The sequence below is a fragment of the Rhododendron vialii genome, chromosome 5a, assembly GCF_030253575.1.
Source record: "Rhododendron vialii isolate Sample 1 chromosome 5a, ASM3025357v1".
NCBI classification, from domain to species: domain Eukaryota; kingdom Viridiplantae; phylum Streptophyta; class Magnoliopsida; order Ericales; family Ericaceae; genus Rhododendron; species Rhododendron vialii.
In genome coordinates, this window is record NC_080561.1 from 28,462,075 (window position 1) to 28,482,030 (window position 19,956).

The window sequence follows — 19,956 nt, forward strand, 5'->3', positions numbered from 1 at the left end:
TATTCCGCAAAGCAGATGGGCAAAGCCCTGTGCTTCGCCACAACCTAACCTCTTAGAAAGGTTCACACCCCAAGCGTAGGGCTAGGTCGTTAAAAGCATAATAACCGGTAAGACCGAAATCGTTCCCACAGAGAAATCTTCTTTAGCAAATTTGGATTAGATGTTACATAGAGAGTTGTGGCGTTCAAGCGGCCAACTTTGGTATTTGATTTGAATAACGAAATTTAAACTTGAAATTGAACTAGATTAGAGATGGTCAAGTCAAAGGGATCGATTACCCACGACTTAGCCGTCAAACGGTTCCTTCATTTAACTCATGAGTGGACCGAAACCGTCCGGATTCCACTAGAAGAATTAAAAGTTGAAGACTACTTATAACTTAATTCAAAGCTCTAATTCAAATTGAACTCATTTAACGCAAGTGAGAGACGAAAAAGGATTGTTCACACGCGTAGGATTATCAAGCTTGTAACACAAAGCGATAAACTTCATTGATCAAAGAAACCACCAACCCCATGATCAAAACTAGAAATCATGGGTTTAATTCATTCAAAACCTTGAAATTAAGCTAAAGTTAAGAGAAACCATTTAAACGATTAAGTCATAGAGTGAACCTCACCCCATGACCAAACCTTTGAACTGCTCATACATAACAAAAAGACTAGAAAAAGAGTTAAGCATGGAAAACATGATTCACCGATGAAAACGAAAATAAACTAGATTTTATAGAAGATCCAAACCATAGCTACAACATTAATATTTGAGAATTAAACATACAACCAATACCTTGAAGTGTTCTTGAAGGAAATGACAAGAAAAGCTTGAACAAAGCTATGGAGAAACCTAGAGCAAAAACTAGAAAACTTAGGCCTAAACTAACTAATGGCCATCCTATCCATAAATGGTATACAAGCCTTTTTATAGGGCTTATAAAATCAGTCTTACAATGGACAAAAAGGCCCCCAAAATATCCCAAAAACATGCCTAAAGTAAAAACTTTCCATATATGGAAGGTTGAAAAATTCAGCAAAAAGATGCTGGTCGAAGGGCATTGGTACAGATACCTCAAAAATGAGGTATTGGTACCAATCCAACTGTCTTCAATTTCAGCACCAAGGTACCGATACCATGTTTTTGAGGTACCGGTACCATTGTCTACAAAGCTGCAAAACATGGCAGCTTGGCCTTTGAGCTCTTGTGATGTCCCGACGGCCCTCCGATACTTCGATACTCGATCAACGGGACTTGACGAAAGTGTGCCATGTGGTCTAGGTCTCTTAGATACCCTCGACGGCCATGCTCGATGCATTTGCCTTCTTTCCGAAACCTTAGCATGCTTCGTGACATTATTGAGCACCGGCCGTCCACTGAAGCTTCTTGCAACACCGTTAAGCTTCGGTGACAATGACCATATGCCGCCGGGCTCTTGAACTCTTGGTGACATTCCGGAACGTCTCTTGGCGTACAAAATCGCCTTATTAGCACATTTTACCTAAAATACATTCAAAAATACCTTACGTGCAATATCGCATAAAAACGACAACATATATGTACAAACACAACATACTAGAGGACTTAAGCACCAAGAATATGCATTATTGGGTGCTTATCACCCTACTCATCATGAATCGTTCCAGTGATTCCACTGCGCAACATATATCGAATACGTACATGAACATTCATTGCAGAATATTGTTAACCATGTTACCTACAAATTTTGGTGGTAAATTAACCATGAAACGTTGGCCAATACATGGTCCTGAGCCAAGCATATTTCATAATCAGTTACCCATATCTCAAATGGCCACAATCAAATTAATACATTCTGAATGTCAATCAAAATAGTAGTGAAACAACTACACAAAATCACTTTCACATATTATATTATACCAATTGAAAAGTATCCATCCAAAAGTTAATGGACACTCAAGTTAGGTACATGCAAAATATGAAAACAACATCCAGACTTGCCCGATACACTGTCTCGCGTATTTCTCCCTTATTTTCATCTCGAGGTTTCCTCGAACGAGAATGTTTTGCCTTAATCCCTCGTGCTACACTCTCAGATCTTATGTGTCTCTTGAAGGACCCTTCTTTATCAAGATTTTCTTATGTTCTTGTACCATTACTACTTCTTTGAACTATCTTCGAAGGAGGCGTATCCTCAACTATTACATCATCTAGAGCCACTTCTCTTTATTTCAACCTAGCTCCTCTTTCCACATCACGAGGCATAACTCCTGGGATAATGGTAAATAAACCATTATATAGTATCAAAACTGTCATTGGTGAATATAACATGATAATTTGACCACATATTTGCATGACTTCTTCATTGATCAAGTTGGCTAACTAGACAACTAAAGGTCATATTTTGTATCACGAAACATGGCTAAATTACCATCAAAATAGGAAATGACATGACATTATCAAACGGTTACATAGTTAAGTGGTTAAATTACCATGGCGTTACATGGTTACATTACCATGACGATTACAACTTTACATTACCGTTCCTACGGTTACATGGAAAGTCATATTTTTCATGTATCTTATTTCACAAAACATGGCTAAATTATCATAAAAAAAATTATCCTGCCGTACTCAAACCGTTACATGGTTAGTTTACCATGAAGGTTCGTGGATACATTACCATGCCGATATTTTTAGGGAAAATGACAAATCAACTTCATGGGGAAATCATGAATTGACGAATATTGGCATCAATCTTAATTAGAACACACAACAACAAACTAATTATGAACACGAACTCATGAATTGATGAATATCGGGTACAATCTCACTGAATTATGACATCCAGCCAATTACCCCACTAAATCATGACATCCAGCGACACATAGCAACTTTCTTAGCACAATGGGCATAAAGAAATCAGTTTTATATGCATAACCTAGCTCCAACCCGCAAATCCAAACAAAAACAAAAATACCGAAGAACAAAAGGGGGTTTATCTGATAAACTTACGAAATCTGGCCATGTCGGCTTCATCACCTTTTTCTCCGCCGGTGGCTTCAATCATGTTGAACTTGATTAATTTTCGGTGTCGCGAACTTTTTCGAAAAAAAACCCCATTTAGAAAGGACAGGGGAATGCATTTGCTGTTGTTCGCCGCCTGTATTTCAAAAAAAGGACGAGTGACGAGATTGGGTCCTCCGCCTTTTTGGGTTTATACCGACTAGTGTTTTACGAAAATTTTAAGCTCCAAATTCGAATGGGGTGATTCCGTTTCAGATGGATATGGTGGATTTGTATCAACGACGGCAATCTCGGGATGTGCATGCGAGAATTTTGCAGGATTGGTAGCCAGAGGAAACAGGATTCTCTCGAGGACGAAAGGGATTATGATTTTGTCCCAAAAATCTGCGCTATATATATAAGATACATAATAGATATAATACCAATAAAAGGGCATTATGGGTTTAAAACCTAGTAGGAGGACGAAATCATAAATGGCTAGAAATGGGAGGATGAAATCATAACTCCGTTAAGCTTTTAGGATGAATCATTAAGCCTCCCTAATTAGTTAATGAATAGGTCCATAAAGTAGAGTATTAGAGTTACGGAGCAAAAAGATTAGAAATCAATTAAGTTCAAGCCCGTGTATGTTTAGTATATTAAAATTATGGAAATAAAAAATTAAAAAAATGAAGCATTTATTAGAAAATTAATTGACCATGGTGATAAAGCTTATTCAGTGTATCTAAATCAAGTTTAGTATATATATACACACATGGTTCAGATCAGTTTGGAACCGAAATTATTAACATAAATTCACGGACCAAACCATTTAACACAGTTTTTAATTTTTTAAAATTGAAACCAAGCCATATTACAACCAAAAAAAAAAAGAAAAAATCGAAGCCAACCATCAGTTTGGATTGGTTTTTACTGGATTGACAGTTTTATGGTTACTTTCGTCCCTTTGATGTTCTACTACGGAAATTTTTGTAAATTCTGGGAAATGGGGATGCAATACAAGGGTGTAGTGGGCGATTCAAGTCGTCCATTTTGGCATTCGGTAGTTCATACTATTTGAAATTTCATATTATAAGGCTAATGTGGCAATATGACTTGTTAGAATTTAATTTTTCTACAATGTTGCTCAAACCAATATGTCTAATTCTTATTTAAGAAAAAACTTAATAAGTTTTTTAGAGTTAAGTAGACAGAGACGAAAGAAATCTAAAAAGTAAAACATTATGATCGAAGCAAAAAAAAATTTGTAAAAACAAAAATAAGCCAATAAGCCAAGTATTTTGTCTTTATTCAAAAAAGTTTGAGTTCTATAATAATTTTATACTTTTCCGATTTTTTTTGTCAAACAAACTAATAATTCACAAAAATTTGACACAAAATTGATAAATGCGAAAAAATATTTTTAAAAAAAAGGGCACTTTTCTTATTTAGTCAAAATAGGAGTAATAAGTCACAAACAACTCAGTTCATTTGCAAGCATCCATACATGAGGTACGAAGTTTACCAAGTAGCTGCAATTCTGTCATTGTCTTTATTTTCTTTCCAAGATTGGCCACAAAACAGAGTTTAACCTCTCAAGAACATATTCTGACCCAACACTAAAAGAAAAAGAAAACAAGCATAATTAAAGATTGTGAGCAGCAGCAGGAGCTAGTTTGATGAAGCCAGAAGCCATCGTCAGCAATCCAGTTCATACAACCCAGAATATCTTGTCTAACAACAAAATCACAAAACACGCTTCCATATTCTGTGAAATGATATGGAATAATCAAGCAAAGCTGAAGAAAAACTGTCAATGTTCTTGGGATGCCACCCCTTTTGTGGGATCAAGGCTAATTATTAATGCTTTGTTTTCTTCATAACTTAAAAAGCACTGTATTTTTTAAAAAATTTCTTCTACATTCCTCTTACTTCTAACATTTCTTTTTCTATCTCTTTTCACTTATTATCCCTACTATTTTTCGAAAAAAATTTCAAATCTCAATCCAAACATAGCATAAACATTTTAAGAAAGGACCCAAAACATAACAATTGGAAGCAAAACATCCACCGAACAAAGATTTGCTACCCTATTGTACCAACATGCTAAAGTACAAGTTTTTTGGGATATACTAGAAGTTTCTCCCTCATATCATATGTACACCGTAGTATTCATTTTTGTCAGTGATGTATCGCCGGGTATGTTTTACGCAAAAATCTTGAAATAGGGAAATCATTGTACAAAAATACGACAGATTGTCTCAAGATTTAATGACTAGAAAAAATGAGAGGAGAGAATTTGAGCTTTCAATTTTCATCCATCAAAAAGTATGGAAAACATAGCCCTAGAAACGATGAAATGTTATAACAAACAATTGTAAACATTCCAATTCCCCCAACAGACAAAACATGTGTCAAGTTATTTCTAATAGTATAAACCAAAAATCAAAAACCTCACCCAGACCAGACTCCATGTTCACCAAAACCAAGTTAGACAGAAAGAACACTTCTTCTGAAGAACATAGTAATAACTAGAAGTCAAAGCCAGCATCATCAAAGCCAGCGTCATACCCAGAATCTCCCACATCAGATATCATATCGCCCACCAACAACCCTCCTAACAACCCTGCTCCCAACCCCAGCCCGAAATTGTTCTTCTTCTTCTTCTGCTGCTGCGGCTGCACCACCATCTGCGGCGGGTACCCGTACCCCTGCTGCTGGGGCGGCGGGTACCCGTAAGCAGGCCCCGCTGCAGGATACCCCGCGTATTGCGGCGGTGGCGGCGGGTATCCTGTGCCATACCCCTGCTGCGGTGCGGGATAACCTGCGTATGCCGGGTGCGGCTGTGCGTACCCCTGCGGCGGTGGCGGGTAGGCAGTGCTGGCTCCGGCATGGGCGGGGTACGCTGTCACCGGCTCGTCGGAATTCTTCGACTTTGCCGGCGGCGCATACGCCGGCGCGGACACCTTGTCTCCGAACTTGTAGGAAAATTTCAGGGTGCCCTTGAGCTTTCCCGACGGGGTGCGGACCTGGTACTCCACGACGTGCTCGGCGCCGCCGTCGGCGCGGTCAAGGAGTTCTTTCATGGGCACGGCGACCTCGCCGATGTCCTTGTCGCCCAGGGGGCGCTCGGACCGGAGGCGGAAGACGAGGGGGAGGCCGGGGTTCCGCGCCAGGGCGGCGGCGTCGACGGCAAAGTTGAGGCGGTCGTTCCACTTGGGGCTCTTCCCGCCGTCCTTGTCCACGCGGGTCTTGCGTTTCGTGGTGGGGTCGTCGGCGATCGAGACGACAACGTACACGTCCATCTTGGAGATCAGGTTCACGTCTTTTAGGTTCTCGGCCGAGATCACCGTTATGTCCAGCGGACGATACTCCATGATCTCTTCTTGAAACAAAAGGCTTCTTTTACAGATCTTGTCTTCTGTTTATATATATGCTATAGATGGGGCACACGCGATTGAAAATACAATGGAGGTTAGAATTGGGGCTCTGGGTGATTATATACACTGGAGGTCGGGAACACGTGAACGAGAAAACAAGATGGAGAATGGGGGAGGGAGAAGGGAGAGAAGTTTCTGCCGGTGGCGGAATTTGGAGAGATGTACTCCGTAGAAGGTTGGAGAATGTAGGAACAACCGACTCTAGAGAGAGAAAAAGCAGAGTGAAAGTAGTGGGGGGAGAGGGATTCGATGGAAGGAAATGTATGGTAATTTGGACCGTTCTTTTGGAGCGTTGGGGTGGCTTTTATTCTAACCGGATTTTCTTTTAATTGATACGCGTTTAAATTTTATCTTGCTGAAAATGGTAAAGAATAATCTCCGCGTCTTTTTCGGTTATTATATGGACGTTTATATTCGAGGAGTCAGAGAGGAGGTTTTGGATGCCGAGCGGGTATGTGTATCACGTGGGATCTATCATGCATTCCAACTTTTATGTGTTTTGGACGATTCAAATTTATTCTTTTTCTCTCTTCGCTCTACCACTCTTTCTTCTCTTTCTCTTTCTCTCAAATCTGAACCGTTCAAAATACGTTTAAACGGCTGAAATAGCTAATGTGATGCTACGTGTGGGACGAACTGCAGGACGCCCAAAAACTTGTCTTGAGTCAGTGCTTTCCTCATTTGGAAGCACGTCCGTAAATGCGTAAATTATGTAGGCGTGTGAATAGCGTGTTTGCAACTTCGCGTGGTCCAAAAAAGGAAAAAAGAATAGCGTGTTTGCTGACGCGTAGATTGTTGACGGACTTCCTTTTTTTGGTGTGCGCGATCGATCATATTGGGGACGGACTAGTGCGATTAAAGATTCTCTCAACAAAATGTGACAAAACGATCAATTGTTTTAATTCTTTTGTCTAAGTTTTTTTTTAGAAAAAAAAAATCATCAATGATTTATTTGATATTTAAATTATTTATTTTACAAATTATATGATGGGTCATTAAAAGTTGATTTTATCTACTATCGATTTTGTGAACATTTCGAAAGGTTTTATTCATTTCATATTTATGTTTTGTAGCAGTTATTAAGCGGTTATCCGAGCAAGTTTATACGTACCTCAATTAATTTCGAGATCCTAAAGTTAATGACCAAACAAACTTTCCAATGGTCTCAAGGTTTGGAATGTTTAGCCTTCGTAGCTTTCGAACATGCGACTGCATAAAGGACAAACAATTATTTGTTTTCTCATACTCACTTAGTCAAATCTTGTAGGGTTTCATTTAATATTCAAAATTACATTGTTCTATTAGCTTGAATAACATCAAAAAGAATCAATATCAAAATGTAAACCCCCGGTTATAGTGCTTTTTTGAAATCATAGTCAATCTCTTTAATCTCTCTTGTGAAACGATAGTTCGAAGGCAAAAATAAAAACCTTGTTAGCTCACTCGATTTATTTTAATTATAACCTTTTTTTAATCAAATGTAAGAACATATCAATTGTCCATTATTGTTGTGTTTGTTAAATCAAAAATTTTCAACAAAGTAATTTGATTTTCATAATATTGTGAATTGGGTGGAAAACAAAAAAAGGTAAAATAAAAGTGAAAAAATAAAGAATAAAGGGCGGTGGTGGGCTTGGGAATCGAACATGACTCCTCTAGCCATTGACCACAACACCAAGGAGGTAATTTACGCTGACATGGGAAACTTTTTTATATTTATATCTAACATAAATTTTTTTTTTGGTTGCCCCAATCCGGAGGTTGCCCAAGTCCGAGGATTTGCAGGGCTTAACCCGAGACCGGCCCTGTGCATATGCTAGAATAAATGCTAAGAAGTAGTAGTAATTCAGGCCCAAAACAGAACTTGTTCAAACGAAAACTAAGCAAATTTGTTTTGACTACCCAACGCTGCGTTAAGTAATAAGTTGCTTTTCTGTGCTTTGATTTTTTCTTATGAGCAGTTAACCAACTTACCTAGTTTTACCAATTACCACCAAACATGCTTATTGACTTATTCTTTATAATTAGGGGATGTGATTTTGGCACTCCAGTTTTAGCCAATGACACTCCACTTTTTGTTTTGTTTTCTCACATGATCAAGACACAAAGTGAAGTGCCAGTGGCTAAAACTAGAGTGCCAAAATCAATTTCCTATAATTAATTGCAAACAAATACTAAGTAACTAAAACACTGGGCGCAACAAAGTGGTATCTACATGTTTAAATTTAAAAAAAGAAATGAATTTCACACTTCCTTTTTCTCATGAAGGACTCCATTCTTTGACTCTAAGTGCAATTTTTATGTGTAATTTTTTCACTAAAAGACAAAAGATGAAGTGCATGCATATACAAAGAAAAGTGTAAAAATCATTATCCATTTTAAAATCATCGTACATTGGGTGTTGTTAAATTACTATTTTACTAACAAAATACTGATATATACCGGTCACCGTCCAATCAATTGTCCAAATAATCTTCTTGGATAGCAGTGTTATATGAGGGTTTCTTAGAAAGTCTACATCCACCACTCAACTTTTACTGCTCCACCCACCGTTCATAATCTCACCATCCAGGCCCGGATTCTAAAAAACTCTTTAGATGGTGAAATGTTGAACGGTGAAGCAGAACGGTTGAGGTCGCATCACTGAGGTTTCTTATCACTTTTTTTGGAAGAGACAGGACCCGCTCCACAACTCCTCCATAAAATATGCAATAGATGCATATAGGTACTGTAGGATGTTACATCAAACGACATCCAAATATCCACATGAATATAAATCACCATGGCATTGGGTACAATTGGATCATATCTTATTTACTTATTTATATGAGCAGAAAATAAGCACAATCTCAATAGACAATCCCGCACCAAATTAAACATCTTTAAAAAACTTTTTAATTTCTTTGCACCAAATTCAAGATCTTAATTAGTTCTTTACATCGATGCAAAAAAGTTTTCAAAAATCGCCGTACATAGGGTATTGGAAAGTTAAGTCTTTTTACTCGTAAATTACACGTCTTTTCGTAAAAGAACACTTGAAAATGGACCAAGCAAATAAGAAATAAGAAATGAAACCAAACGAGCCAGAGAGTGAGAGCGGGAGGCCTAGCCACAAGATAGGCCTTGGAGAGCCAACACCCGCTCCATTTGCCAGTGGCCACCAAGTGCCTAATGGGAGGCATAGTTCAATGACATTATTCCAAAACATAACAAACGCTAAACAACATAAATGTCATGTAAAGGACTCTAACAAGCTTACGACATAAACTTCTAAATAAAACGCTAGAAAAAAAAAAAACATGAAATGAAGGAACTTTTATCACTATCATCACTTCGGTATACACGATATTGAGTACAAATCATTCATTTGTTTCAATTTCTTTGGTTCTCACAATAAACCCCTTCGACCACGGCAGGACCACGGCGCCTTTGTTTTGCGGTGAATTCTTCCCCCAAGATAGGAAAGCAATACGACTTCGCCCGATAATCAGCCCACCCCGGCCCAACTGATTTCTCCCCCATCGAATTCTTGCAAATTTTCTCATCAGAGGGGATGATAGGGTACATAACCCAGAAAGCTACTCACGTTGGTTACTAGATCATTACACTTGGTGAGAAGGCCGAGCATCTGTTGAGCAATGTCTATTTTTGTTGGGGGCACGAGCATTTGTTGGGCAATGTCTATGTTTGTTGGGCTTGGCCCAGCCCGAGCCATATTGGCACTAAAATTGTGAGTATTTCTAGGTTCTACTTCACCATAGCCCATATTATTTGAAGTGTTTGGAAGTTTTGCTGTAGCAGGAGGAAGAGGTAGAATGCCCTTTTGAAAATTCCTAGTATTAAATTCCATTCCATGAGATGATGATGATGAAGAAGAAGAAGATTTACCACCAACATCAGCAAAACTAGTTGTATTGTTGAAGTAGTTGTTCTTATTAGTACCAACTATCAATTGCTCACCACCCCCACCGCCACTACTCTCTCCACCCTCCAACACAAATTTTACACGAGGGGTCCCTCTACTGCTACCATTACCATTGCTGCCGCCACCGGTGGTGACTGCCCCCGCCGCCTCCTCGCCCGCCGCCTTCTTCAGACATGACTTGAGCTGAACCACCGGCTGCGGCTTCGGAGGCTTTTGTTCGACTGCATCTTCTCTTTGAGCTTTGCCTTCCGAATCGGGTCCCATTGCTCCCGTTGTCCGGATGCTGGATTTCACATTCACATTGCCAAACAAGGAATTACTTCCGGAAAGATGCTTGTGTGCAGCCTCAGCATCAGCTCTATAAAGAAAGACAACACGGCATGTGAAAGACTGCCAGAAAACCCGGGTGGCCGAATGATCCAACGGACCAAAACGAGCTAGCCTAGCCTTAAGCTCAGATCCGGATGGGAGGTTTGTATTGGGAGGAAACTTCATAACCAACATTGTAGGTACACGTGCCTTTGATGGGGACTCGGTTGTTTTCTTGATAGAATCTGGTTTCAATAGTTTCGGCGGTCTAATAGCCACTGCTTCTTTTCCATCTCTATGGATTTCTAGGGGTATTTGAGCAGCCTTCTTTTCAACAGCCAGAGACTTCAACTCCTCTACTTTCTTCATCCTTTTTGAGGCCATTTCCTCTTGACGATCAGACGGGCCACGTTTCCGGCCGCCTTTTGTCGGGTCATCAGGCCTGATTAGAGGCTTCGGGTGTTTTGGAGATGGCAGCTCTTTAATCCCTCGGGATGGAACTTCAAAAGCCCCAGAACTGCCAGCTGCCGATTTCGAGGCATGAACTTCGTTTGCCTCAGTCTCAGCTGGGGAAAAGCTTTTCTCGTAAACAATCGACCGGAATTTCAAAAAGGCCTTCTGTACAGTTGGAGAAATACTCATATCCACCCCATGGAAGGGATTGAGGGCCAGAGCTTGCAAATCACCCAGTAACTGTGGAAGCTTGAGATCAGTATCACCCATGCCAAATGTTGACCGCTTCCCAATAGAATCAGGCAACAATGAACTAATTGTCCCACTTTTCCCAGTAGCAGATTGATTCTGCATGAGATCAGAGGACCTCTCGACACAAAACTCCATCTCTTGCTTCTTTTTCTTCTTCTCTTCCCCTGGGGCAGATTTCTCAACACCCAGATCAGAGGATGTTTCGCTACCAAATTCTATCTTTTTCTTCTGTTTTTTCTTCTTTTCCCCTGGGGCAGATTTCTCAACACCCAGATCAGAGGATGTTTTGATACCAATTTCTATCTTTCTCTTCTTCTTTTCTCCTGAGGCAGATTTCTCAACACCCAGTTCCCCAACAGGACGTTTAAGAAGCTTGGCCTTCTTTTTCCCAGTGACGATATGCGCTCTTGGATCCTGACCATGAAGCTTCGGATCAATCTCCCGTGAAACACGTTTTCCTTCGTCATTTGTATCTGGTAGACTTGGAGGTTGATGGAAGTCTTCATCTAACCCCGATGTAGTTGCCCTTTGACGATCATGTTTCAAGTTCATTGTCCCATCACCACCTTTTGATTCCAGCAGAGCACCCTTCCCATTATCAAAAGAAGAATTTGAAGCCTGCCCCCATGAAGAAGTCTCAGCAAAGGTAAAAGGGGGCTCAACCATACTAGCTGCAGACCCCTCTACTTGCCTAGAGAATGCTCCTTGCCCCTTTTGGTGGATTTTCACCTCACTTGGTTCGTCTCTCCTTTTAAAGAGGTATTTCTCTTTATTTTCATGCTCTTTCAATTTACTGGGTTTTGTAGAGTTCTTTCTCCGCTTACCCAAGGCCTCTGCCATCACCATTGGCCCACTCAATGGAGCTGTCAAAATGACAACACAAAATAAGAAGAGCAAATCGACAATGTTGATCCTTTTTCCGTGGCCAAAAAAAAAAAATCGACAATGTTGATAAATCGAGTAGTTTAATTTGTAAGCCAATAGATGGTGCAAATAGGATTTTAACAAGCAAACTCCAGTCTTAATGATGCATAAAGTACTGCCAGGAGTGCCAACAGCAAAAAGTGGTGCTCATTAAACTTGGGGATCTACAAAATTAAGAGTTCCTACGTTAAAGGTGGAAATCAACAATTTCTCTGCTGTAAAACAAAATATTCAGACTATGATAATCAATTGCCAAGACAAAGAAGAAAGGACAGGGGAAGTAATATCTGGTCAATGCGCTTGACTACTCATAATGTATAATTACGAGCTGACAAAGATCATGCCAAAGTAAAGGGGAAGTAATATCTGGTTGTGCCTTCCAATTTATGTGCCCTAAGCGTGCTAAGCCAACACTGACAAAGATCTGGCTAGTACAAGCTGGGGAAGTAATATCTGGTCAATGCACTTGACTACTCATAATGTATAATTACATCAAACAGCAGCCCTACACTGCAAAAGATACCAATCTCCAACATAAAACAGAATTCCTAATGTATAATTGTACTCATAATGTATAATTACATCAAACCTAAGTTCTACTCATAATGTATACCATCCACCACAACGTTGAAATTTTGAACATGTTAACATGCCATAAATGATAAAACTTAGATGCAGATGGTTGCAATTAACAGTATTGCAGTCAAAGGAAGTCAGACTTGTCAGCAGAATAAAATTGGAAGTGCATCATGGGTTCTTTAAACCCCCAACACATTTCAGTACTCCTTGACAAAGTTCAAGTTGAACAAAAGAACTGCATTTAAGAACTACGTCATTGACAAATATAAGTAAGAAGCTGCGTAAATAGCCATCCACTATTCAGGTCACTGACAATACACAGAAGTCAATCACCTATTCAAACAACATTAACTGCATAGCAGCATTGGATGGCTTGACATTCAAGAATCATCACCGATTCTTCTTATTGCCATGTTTATAACTGACAAAAGCAATCACTACTGCTTCATCATGCGTTCCAATAAAAATATTTGCAAATGGTGAAAAACATAAGACAACGTGTGCAACAGTTCAAGGAATCTGGCTAAGAACTTTCAACATATAAGAAAATAGTACTACAATGAAAACAGTTTGTTTCTTCTTCCTGATACTTTCTGTTTCTTCATAAGTAAATCAAGCGCAGGAGAGAAGCATCAAGGGGGATGCAACCCATGTACAAAAGACAGAAAAACCAATAACCCCATCTAAAAGCCAGCTAGGAAGAGTAACAAAAAAATGGCTCCTAGTCCTTGGAGCGCGGTTCAGGCTTGCTTTTCAGACATTGGGTTCCAAATAATACTGTAGAAAGGATTTAGCAGCTCACAAGAAAATGTTAGAAGAAGCTACGCACCAAACAAAACACAGATGCGACACATTACAGGCTTTTAACCATCTTTGCAATCCTCAAGAAATAGAGAGAGAACTTGACATGCACTTCGGAACAATATATCACTATGAACATACATAAAAGCACAACCTTACATAAATACTTCCAAGTTTTACGTTACAAATCCTCCTATTTATATCAAAATAACAAACAATCATTTTTTACAGTTTCAGTGGAGAAAAAGAGTGAATAAAATTGTTTAAAAAAATCTCAATACAAACAAATAGGAAAATAAGCCATGGAGTTCATAATACAGCCCAAAAGTATGTCAATAACGTTGAAAAAGTGTGATGGTGTGGGAGTCCATAAGAATATGTCAACTTTGCAATCTGCATGCATAGGAAATCGACGCACATTTCACACAATTGGAGGCACTTTCACATATCCCCATGCACTCCACACGTATACCGACATAATTTCAAAACAACCCAGTGGGCTGTTTTTAGCATTTTTCTAACTATACTAGCTGGCTCCTAAGGTACTTTCTTTGGACTTGCGGCATCTTTATTGTGTGTCAAAAGAGATTGACATGTGTGTTACACAAGTGTCCAGAGCCTCTCCTATCTAAAAAACCAATAGCTTAACAAAAAATCAACCCCGTAAGTGAAAAATGAAAATTCCCTCCAACGCTTTAAATTACACCAATAAACTTGTCCCACAAATAAAAAAGGTAGGAGGTCAACTACAGCATGACTACCTTTTCTAAGAGAAACCATTGAAAAGATGCGGAAATAACGAAATGCATTTAGCACAATCTCTGCATACAAAGATATTTCTATGCATGCGCAAAGTCTCCCCCAAAATCATTACTAAAAATGCTACAAGTGCCAGATAAGCGTGATGTTCTCATGTCTGATCAAACAACAGGTCATAAGCAACAATTTAGGGGGAAATAAGTATCAAAGCATTAACCCAACAAGTCATGCAAAGAGAAAGTATCAATTACCCCTAACAGGCTGAGCAACTGCTGCCAATGATTCACGGGAAGGACGCACCGGCTGCTGACCAAATGCTTGAGCATAGGTCTCATCAAACTCCTCGAACACTGCTTTTCGATAAGCCAAAGCAGTAGCCTTATTCTTGACAAAATAAATACTGGTATACACCTCATCTCTAGCAATCAATGCCAACTGCTTGATAAAAGCAACAGTATCTCTCGGCTGAAAACTCTCTCTGGCTTTCCTAATCTGACTGACGGAGTAAACCGCTCCAGTCTCATAATCATTCAAATCAACAGCATAGTATCCTTGAGCATTACCCGGCCTAAAATTATATGGGTTCCTGCAGCGGCAAGCCAAACCCAGACCACTTCTCCGGTTAACCTCATCAACTGCATCTTCCACAGCCTTAACAAAAGTTCTCGAATTCGTTTGCCTCGACTTCTCAGAGTAATTACTTTCAAATGGAATGAGCTCTTCTGGCTCAAACCATCCATAGCTACTGTCACCAAAGAAAGCAACCAACACATGACCTTCACTCTTTGTCCGACGAACTGAAGGCGATGCAAATGACTCATTATAAATAACACCCGGCCACCACGGGTGTGATTTCACCTTCCCCCAAATCATATCCCCTATTTCATAACCATAACCCACAGAGGTCGACAGCCCAACCCCCGTCACCTCGCCCTTCCCATTAGCCACGAAATCATCAAACGTTGAAACATTCGACTTGCGGACACTTGCTCTCGAACCAACACCCTTTTCCTTGGTATCGAACTCATCACTCCCCACCCTAGACCACCGTGACTCCAGCGCTCTTCCCTTCTCCCCCCGTCTACGGTCATCCACCACCCGTCCCAAATCATCGTTTCGAAAATCAGAATCCCTTCTCTCATCACCCTCCAAAACCCTATGTCTTTCAGATTCACCACCCACCGAAACTCTGCCCTCCGCAACCGAAACCCTAGAACCAAAATCACTATCATAAGCTCGATTACTCTCGAGCTCCTCTAAAACCCCGACCTCCGCACCACTAGCGTCACTATCGGAGCCGACGTCAGCCGAAACCCTAGCTTTTCCTAGAGGTACGTCTGGGATCGAATCGGAGTTTCGATCCAACTCCAAACCCTTGTCGCGCATCGCTGAAATCATCGTACGGTTTTAAATTAAAGCTCATACGAAACCCTAGATATCGAGCGAACGAGGGATTTTGATACAAGGGAACATACCTATTTTACGACGATGCAAGTTGAAAAACCACGGAAATGACGGAGTTTTGCAGGAAAGCTAGAGAAAAAATGGGGGAATCTGTGAGGGATGAAGGAGGATGAAGGAGGGGGGAGGAGAAGGTGTTGGAATGGAGGAGGAGGAGGAGGAGGAGGGGGTGTTGGAACGGAGTTTCGCACAAAACTGCGGGCGGTTCAGGATGTGTTGCTATTTTGATGCGACACGTTGCTGGATGAGGGGTACGTGCGTCATTTTAAGTTGAGAGTTTTGTAAGGATAAATATGATTTTCTTTTTCGCCAATTCACAATCTCTTTGGGGCCGATTGGATACCATATGTGTTTTGAATATATTATTTTTTGTATTTATAAAGGGAGATAAAATAGTAAGGGGTATTAGTTAAAGATGGAGGGTCACATTAATGTAACATTTATAATTTTTTTGTATTTATGAAAGGAGATAAGATTGTAAAGGGTATTAGTTAAAGATGAAAGGTGACATTGATGTGACATTTATAGAAGGTGTATTAAAAAGTAGATGATTTAGATGATGTATTAGAAGGAAGGGTGTATAATGTAAAAAATTGTCAAATGACTCATTTGCTCTTGTGCAGCCCTAAACTTTATTATGCCTAACATTAATTATATAATTACAAAACTTAATATATTTAATGATTTTTCGACAATTCTAGGTTATAATAATTTACTATACCAATAAATTAAATAATATAACAATTTTTTAAAATATAAATTTTATTTACTCATTATAAAAAAAAAAACTAGAATGTTATTTAGTTTAAAAAAAACATTTTCAATTTGTTCCTGCCATCTTTTTTTTTTTTTTTTCCATCCAGCCGTTCATTTTCATTCTTCTGTTTTCCAATACACCAAATCATTTTTCTTTTTTCCTCGTTCTTATCGTTTACTCCGTAAGAGAGAGAGAGAGAGAGAGAGAGAGAGAGAAACGAAGAAGAAAAAAGAAGCAGCGGCGGCCACTGGTCCTCGCTCTCTGATCGTCTTTCTCTCCGATATGTAAGGAACCCAAGTACGTCTCTCTAGTCTCTACATATACATACATATTTGTGTGTGTGTGTTTTTGTGGTGGTGGCCTATTCTTCTTCTTCTTCGCTATCTCTGTTAGTAAAGAGAGAGAGCCATTAGGGGAGGGGATGAGAAGGGGTGTTTTGGTCAAAAATCAGGCGTATATACCCGGATTAGCTATTGCTACCTGGGAGGGTAGCAATAATTTATTGTTGTTCTGGGTGTATTAGTGAATATGGAGATTAGTTAATACAGGGGAAGAAATAGATGCCAAACGGTGTATTGACCTTTCATCCGGGTGTATTGTGTAATACACCCACCGTATACACCATCCAATTAAGTTAGTGAACAAAACACTTGTACTATGTCATGTATAGTATATAAGACTTTTATGCACTGGACTTTTGGCACACAAATAATAATTTTGGCATTATTACTACCCTTTTTTTTTTATAATTATTGAGAAAAACTTTTTAAAGTAACCTCCGTCAATCTCGCCCGTCCAAAAGTATTCTGGACGAAAACAAACTATTACCGGTAAAAGATATTAATGGGTAGTGATAATGCCAAAATTGTTTTTTGTTGGGGCCAAAACTCTCATGCATAAAAGTATTGTACACTGCACATGGTACAAGCTTTTGTGCACTAAAGTTTTGGTATTATCATTTCTCATATTTATTACCGGTAATAGTTTAAAAACGTATCTCAACCATTGACGGCTAAGATTGTCTTTGGACGGGTAAAAAGGTATATTGAAAAAAATGCAACACATAAAATTCATGCGAGTAAAGACAAAAAATATAGTGTGGACGGTAAAAATCACTTCCCCTTTTAAAAGGGACTTTATTTTTACTTGTACCTTTTACCATAATTTTTTTTCGAAAACACTATGTTCACGGACAAGGGGAGTCGGTGGACGGTCACTGATCGGCGTGTGGGGTCCACTCCGGACTCTGCACGGATGATTCGAGTCGTTCAAAAATTTTTAAAAAAATTATGAGTGGGCTAACATGAGGATCGGCTCAATCCGATATGTGTAGATGCTCCAAGCTTCCCATTCTTGAAAAATTGGGAAAAAAGGAAAAAAGTAGATTTTCAAGAATGAGATGCTTGGATCGAATATCTACATATGTCGGATTGAGCCGATCCTCACATAGGCCCACTTGAAATTTTTTTAATTTTTTAATTTTTTGAACGGGTCGGATCATCCATGCAGGGCCCGGAGTGGGCTCCACACGCCGATTGGTGGAAGTCCACCGACTCCCCCGTCAGTGGACGTAGTGTTACTGAATCTTTTTTTTGGAACTTATAATTAATTATGGCAAGAATTGCTGATATAAAAAAAGTAGTACGTAATCACTACTCTTCTAAAAATGATGCTTCTTCTTCTCTTTTTTTAGTTTCTGACTTTTCAAGCTAAATAATTGATTTAGTGTAGCTGAGTTATTTTCATAAACTTTTTTCTTTATTTTTGTGGGGAAAGAATTTGGACTAAAAAGAGTTGTTTTCAGTCAAAATTTTTGTTCAAACAAAACAAAATAAATTTTCCCTTTAAGTTATTATAATTTTCTTGAATAATGTCTACCCTATACCCAAAAAGAAGATAAATACATCTCTCAATTTTTACTCGAAAAGAAGATGCTACTACAACACAACTTAGTTATCCATGAGCGGGAAACTATAAAACTCGTTTGAGTACTGGTGTTAAGATTTTTAGAGGATGTTTATGATGATTGTAAAAATAGATGTTCGTTTACTATTATAAAGTTTTATATAGGAGAAAGAGATGTACTCATGAATTGATTGAATAAACAACGACACAAGATCACTGGAACTCATCTCATAATTATTATTATTTTTTAATGGAATTCAAAGGTTGTTTAGCTAAATAAGCCAATTGTTTTTTTTTTTTTTTTTTTGTCCTTATTCATTTTTTTTTTTACATTTGTTAATTTTCATCAATTTTTTGGAGATTATTGCTTCGTCATGACGAGAGGAATCTAAAAAGTTAAAAATTGAAAACTAATTTTTTGAATAAAGACAAAAGGGAATGACTTCGGTGTCCCCGGTCACTTTTGGGACACCGTAACTTTTGGCATAACAAAACCACTATAAGCATAACCAAAATCTATTATGAGTGTAACCAAAACCATTATAAGCATAACAGAACCATAACAAGGCATAACTTGATTGTTATGCCTTAGATGTACTCATCAATTGATTGAATAAACAACGACACAAGATCACTGGAACTCATCTCATAATCATTATTATTTTTTAATGGAATTCGAAGGTTGTTTAGCTAAATAAGCCAATTGTTTTTATTTTTTTTGTCCTTATTCATTTTTTGTACATTTGTTAATTTTTCATCAATTTTTTGGAGATTATTGCTTCGTCATGACGAGAGGAATCTAAAAAGTTAAAAATTGAAAACTAATTTTTTGAATAAAGACAAAAATAAGCCAATTTTTTCAACTTTATTAAAAAAATGAAAATCCCTAAAAAATTGACGAAAAATCAACAAATACGAAAAAAATTGAATAAGAAAAAAAGAAAAGAAAAGCCAATCAATAATGGGGACAAAACCCCCCAATTTTAAGTAAAAGGAGTTGAAGTTGAACTTCCGATTGTGCAGTGCAGAATCGAAAAGGCAATGGCTTAAGAAATGTCACTTGTAAACTCTCATTGGCAGCTTCCATTTTAGAGTACTACTTTATATGGGGAGAACGCAATCTGCGGATCTTTCAAGGTAAATCTAGAACGGAGGCAGGGGTTGCTTTATCTATCGTTGGAACGAATCTGAGCTCCTGGCATTCAGTGAAATTCACAGCCCAAAGCAGAAGAAGAATCTGTCGGTACTGGTGGTTTCTTGACTCTCGAATTTTTGCGATTAACAATTGTAGATAGGTTCTTTTTCCTTCTCTATTTTGAAGATGCTTATAGTCAGGCCCGGCCCTGACAATTTCGAAGCCCTAGGCGGGATTAGAAAATGGGGCCCTCATTTTTTGCTATATGTATTATCTGTTT

The 19,956-nt window shown here is 38.7% G+C and overlaps 2 protein-coding genes across 3 annotated transcripts; both read right to left on the reverse strand.

The window, feature by feature from the left end:
* Positions 1–5,261: 5,261 nt before the first annotated feature.
* Positions 5,262–6,710, reverse strand: LOC131326741 (protein SRC2 homolog). The gene has a single exon (XM_058359608.1). It carries the CDS (start codon positions 6,351–6,353, stop codon positions 5,508–5,510), a length of 846 nt encoding a protein of 281 aa, XP_058215591.1. The 5' UTR covers positions 6,354–6,710; the 3' UTR covers positions 5,262–5,507.
* Positions 6,711–9,597: 2,887 nt separating this feature from the next.
* Positions 9,598–16,071, reverse strand: LOC131327311 (PWWP domain-containing protein 1-like). Of its 2 annotated transcripts, XM_058360416.1 has the most exons (3): positions 15,894–16,071; positions 14,670–15,806; positions 9,598–12,218 (listed from the first exon to the last, which is right to left on the reverse strand). In XM_058360416.1, exons 2-3 carry the CDS (start codon positions 15,802–15,804, stop codon positions 9,961–9,963), a joined length of 3,393 nt encoding a protein of 1,130 aa, XP_058216399.1. In that variant the 5' UTR covers positions 15,805–15,806; positions 15,894–16,071; the 3' UTR covers positions 9,598–9,960. The 2 variants fall into 2 exon arrangements, with proteins under 2 accessions (XP_058216399.1, XP_058216398.1); XM_058360415.1 differs by having other exon boundaries at positions 14,670–16,071.
* Between the last annotated feature and the right edge of the window lie 3,885 nt (positions 16,072–19,956).